Source organism: Austrofundulus limnaeus, unplaced genomic scaffold (genome assembly GCF_001266775.1).
Source record: "Austrofundulus limnaeus strain Quisiro unplaced genomic scaffold, Austrofundulus_limnaeus-1.0 Scaffold369, whole genome shotgun sequence".
NCBI lineage: Eukaryota > Metazoa > Chordata > Actinopteri > Cyprinodontiformes > Rivulidae > Austrofundulus > Austrofundulus limnaeus.
In genome coordinates, this window is record NW_013952771.1 from 430,306 (window position 1) to 434,770 (window position 4,465).

At 38.7% G+C, this 4,465-nt stretch overlaps 1 protein-coding gene across 6 annotated transcripts in view; it reads left to right on the forward strand.

Annotated features, from left to right (window-relative positions):
* Positions 1 to 1,999, forward strand: part of ep400 (E1A binding protein p400) — a 47,599-nt gene extending 45,600 nt beyond the window's left edge. For 5 of the 6 annotated variants that reach the window (XM_014023429.1, XM_014023428.1, XM_014023430.1 and 2 more), the window contains 3 exons: positions 627 to 776; positions 864 to 935; positions 1,082 to 1,999. In XM_014023429.1, coding sequence (XP_013878883.1) covers positions 627 to 776; positions 864 to 935; positions 1,082 to 1,402 — 543 coding nt within the window. In that variant the 3' untranslated portion in view covers positions 1,403 to 1,999. The remainder of the gene's footprint in view (positions 1 to 626; positions 777 to 863; positions 936 to 1,081) is intronic. The other variant, XM_014023431.1, reaches the window with a different exon arrangement.
* Positions 2,000 to 4,465: the final 2,466 nt, after the last annotated feature.

Genomic DNA, 4,465 nt, shown 5'->3' on the forward strand with positions numbered 1-4,465 from the left:
TATGCCACGAAGAATTGAGGCAGTTCTGAAGGCAAAAGGGGGTCCAACCCGTTACTAGCGTGGTGTACCTAATAAAGTGGCCGGTGAGTGTATTAGTTGTCAAAATACCATTTAGTACATATATTGTTAAAATAAAATGAACAGTCCAATGATCATTTTACTGATGTGTATAAAGACTGAAAAGGCTGAAAAATCTTGAAGTCTGTATGAAATTGGAGGTAGTTTGAGGATTAAATTTTTTATGTTTTTTAAGCTCAAAAAGAGGGGGGGGGGTCGTATTATACATGAGATCGTATTATACACTAATAAATACGGTAGGTAAATAATGAATTATTTATCTTAATAAGATGGGTTTCTGAAAAACATGAACAAGTATTTTAGAATTTATTTGTCTAAATAAAGTTTTAATAGGTGATTATGATTACTACCTATTAGTTTAGTTCTTTCAAATTAAAAGTCTAGAAAAGAACAGATGTAATTTGTATCCCCTTTGTTTTTAATTTATTTTTAAATGCCTTGCACCACACTCATACCTTTGTAATTAAAGTGTTAGTTCAGTCTGAATACTTAATTAAGTGTTGAATGTACTACATTTTTAATTATTTTTTCTTTAAATTGCTCCTCAGCAGGTAACGATGCAGGCAGCGCAGACAGCTCAGCAGCAGAAGGTGACCTATGCTACCACCACACAACTCCAACAAGCAATCAAACCCCAGTTCTACACCACCACGTCCATCGCTCAGACCCAAAAAACCACCACAACCCAACAAATCCAGGTAGGCTACCTGTGACACCAGACAAACAGTATTTATCAGTGGATTTGTTTGCTGGTATGAGATTTTCTTGTTTACTGCTCCTTTCAGGCGGCTAAACTCCCACAAATGGTTCAGCCAGCTGTGGCTAACATCCAACAGATCGTGTCCTCTCCTCAGCAGGTCAGAGCTCTAGTCAGGAACCTGGAATGTGTCATTGAATCACTTTATATGAAGTGAAGCTTTGTTAGTAGCTAAGAGGACAAAACATACATACACATCAAGTTTTAAACAKGAGAAAAACACATTTCCATCTGGTTTGTCTTCAGATCCAGGCGCAGCCCCAGACTGTGACTCTGACCCAGGCCGTCACCTCCAGCCCTGCTCAGGTGCAGATGATCCCTGCTGGGACGGCCGCGGCCCAGGTGGTGCAGCAGAAGATCATCCAGCAGCAGGTGGTGACAGCCGCCCCCTCCCCCCAGATCCAGACTCCGCCCCTGCACAGCCCCGCTCAGCAGCCCGCTGCCCCCTCTGCTGCCGAGTCGCCGGCACAGCAGGCCGCTCAGACCCAACAACCCACCAAGAACCAGGCTCGCCAAGGAGGCGTCCGAGCTAAAACGCCGGCTAAACCCAGCGGGGGGAGCAGCTAGGAGGAAGTGTTCCACAGCCTGAACACACTGGCTGCGTTAACTACAAACCTGATTTCAGATTGATCCTTTTTTCCTGTTTGTACTGAAATGTGTTCAGATCAGTCAGGATCCACCTCTGTTGATCCAAAACATGTCTCTGAATCAAAGCTTTGTATCCCCCTTTTGTTTCTGAATATCACAATTTTAAAAGAATCCCAGCAGAGACTGCCCATCATACACTGCAGTCCTGACTAATGGGAACTGATTCCTGAGGACTGAGTCATTCTCCATTCATATAAGTGTGTTCATAAATAGTCTCCATGTCCCATTCTGTCCTTTAGATATTTAAGTGGAAAACAATGCACGTTGCTTTAGCTGTTTTTCTATCATTTTGGTAAATACACTGTAAACATGTACTTTAGTATTTTGTGTTTACTCATAAAAAWTTTTATTGGCATCAGAAAAAAAAAGAACACTTGTAAATATCAACAAAAACATTTGTACTTGTAAAGTAGTTGTGTTTTCATTGGACTTTTCAGCCTAATTGTAATAAAGTGTTTTGTTTTTATACACAAATTCATCTTTTCCTTTCATTAAAATGTTGTAAGTACTTTGAAATCCTGTGAGTTCTTATAGTTCCTCTCTTGGTTTCACCACACAGTTGTGTTTTTATTTTTAATTTCACACAAAGCTGGAGTTATTTGGGAGCAGTTATAGAGCAGCTGTGCCTATCTTCTCTGTGGGATCTGAAGCTAGGGTCATGTTAAATCAAGGTGTGTTCACTAATTATCACAGGTGTCTACAACCCTGTAATCAGTCAGTGGGCCTGTATATAGGGCTACAGATACTCACTGTGCTGTTTGGTGACATGGTGTGGACCACACTCAACATGGACCAGAGGAAACAGTTGTCTCAGGAGATTAGAAAGAAATTTATAGATAAGCATGTTAAAGGTAAAGGTTATAAGACCATCTCCAAGCAGCTTGATGTTCCTGTGTTTACAGTTGCACATAGTGATGGATAAACTGAGGTTTTCTGAATCAATATGAAGCAATAATGCTGAAATGACGCGGCCTTTCTCAATCAGTGGCTACTCCCTCACCACACTCACTGTGAAGCAGCTGAGCTCAGTCCCCTTGATAATTATAAACCTGCTGCCATCAGTGTTTCGAAGCATATGATACATTGGTAGACTTGAATAAGAACCCTGTTACATATACTGTACCTCCATGGATACACTTAATGTTGCTCCATCTGCTGGCCAACCTTTAACATTACAGCTGTCATGAACCAGTGAGCCTCTGTTCTGTATAATAAAGCTTCTACACGGATTTAGAAAAATGACTATTTTCTTTCAAGAACAATAATAAAATATTACAGTAAAATATGGTTGTGCCTTCATAAAATACTGTATATGATGATGATGATGATGATGATATGGCATGTGATGAAGACTGGTGCTGCTCTGTGAAGCAGCTCAGATCTTATTTATATAAACCTGGAGCTTATTGTTGATTATTGTTTTGACCAATTAAATATATGACCTATAAATAAAAGTTTAGTAATTATGTGTATTGTTTTAAGCATTTTGCTACAGTTTATAGAGTTTACAAAAACACTCAGGATTTGAACTCACTTCTCCCACACATGGTATCCATTTCACCCCAACATGACCACACATTGATACATCTGTTATTTATTTATTTATTTATTTATTTATTACAATTACTCCACACAATTTTCTTCCATAAACTACCTAACTATAATATCAAACAGAAGTTAATTAGTCAACAGGATCATTACAGATATATGCTTTGGTAAGACTGACAAATACTAAATCACTAAAAATTATTTAAAAAAAGGAGTAAAATAGAAATACACTTATAGTAGGGGTATACTGTATATTGCTTTTGCTACCTCTACAGTTTTGCAGATTTTTTCATCTCCTCTAAAAAAAAAAAAGCATGGCTTCACATGGATCAGGTCTTTTTAAAAAGTTGAAACAGTTCAACAATGAATTGATGTAACAGGAGTAAAATTGATGACAAATCAAAAAGACGGCTAATATAAAGGGTGACAAAAGAACCCAGAAAAACTTCTAAAGTGATTAAAGGTGAACTTCAAGCTCAGGAACATCCGTGTCAGATCTCACCATCCATCGTCATTTGAGGCAAAGTGGACTTAATGGCAGACGACCAAGGAGGACACCAAATCATAAAAAAGCCAGACTGGAATTTGCCAAACTACATGTTGATAAGAATAAAGCTTCTGGGAGAATGTCCTGTAGACAGATGAGACAAAAATGGTACTTCTTGGTGAGGAACATCAGCTCAATGTTCACAGACAGAAAAATGGACCAWATGAAGGAAAGAACACTGTGAAACATGCAGGAGGCTCTGTTATGTTCTGGGCCTGCTTTGCTGCATCTGGCACAGGGTGTCTTGAATCTGTGCAGGGTACAATGGAATCTCAAGACTATCAAGGGATTCTGGAGAGAAATGGGCTGCCCAGTGTTATAAAGCTTGGTCTCAGTTGTAGGTCATGGGTCTTACAACATGATAATGACCCAAAACAGCTAAAAACACCCAAGAATGATTAAGGAAAACATTAGACTGCTCTGACATGGTCTTCTATGAACCCTGACCTAAATCCTATTGAGCATCCTTGGAAGGAGCTGAAACATGCAGTCTGGAAAATACACCCTTCAAACCTGAGACARCTGGAGCCGTTTATTCATGAGGAGTGGAACAAAATATCTGCTGAGAAGTGCAGAAGTCTCACTGACAGTTACAGGAATCATTTGATACACAGTGATTGCCTAAAAGGTTGTGCAACAAAATGTTAAATCATTACTGACCAGGCCTGTTTCATGATTTTTATTTAAAACAATTCTGTTGAAAAGCAATGTTTGATTTTCATTTGCCCATTTTTATAAAGTTTTTATTTATTACTTTTGTCAGATAGTTATTTCTTTTACCAAGAACCCCAAGTAGCTAGAGAACATTAAAAATGAATACCAAGCAAAAGTTGGGTCTCTAACAATTATAAAATAAAACTTTTTTTTTTTTGGGGGGGGGGGTCAAA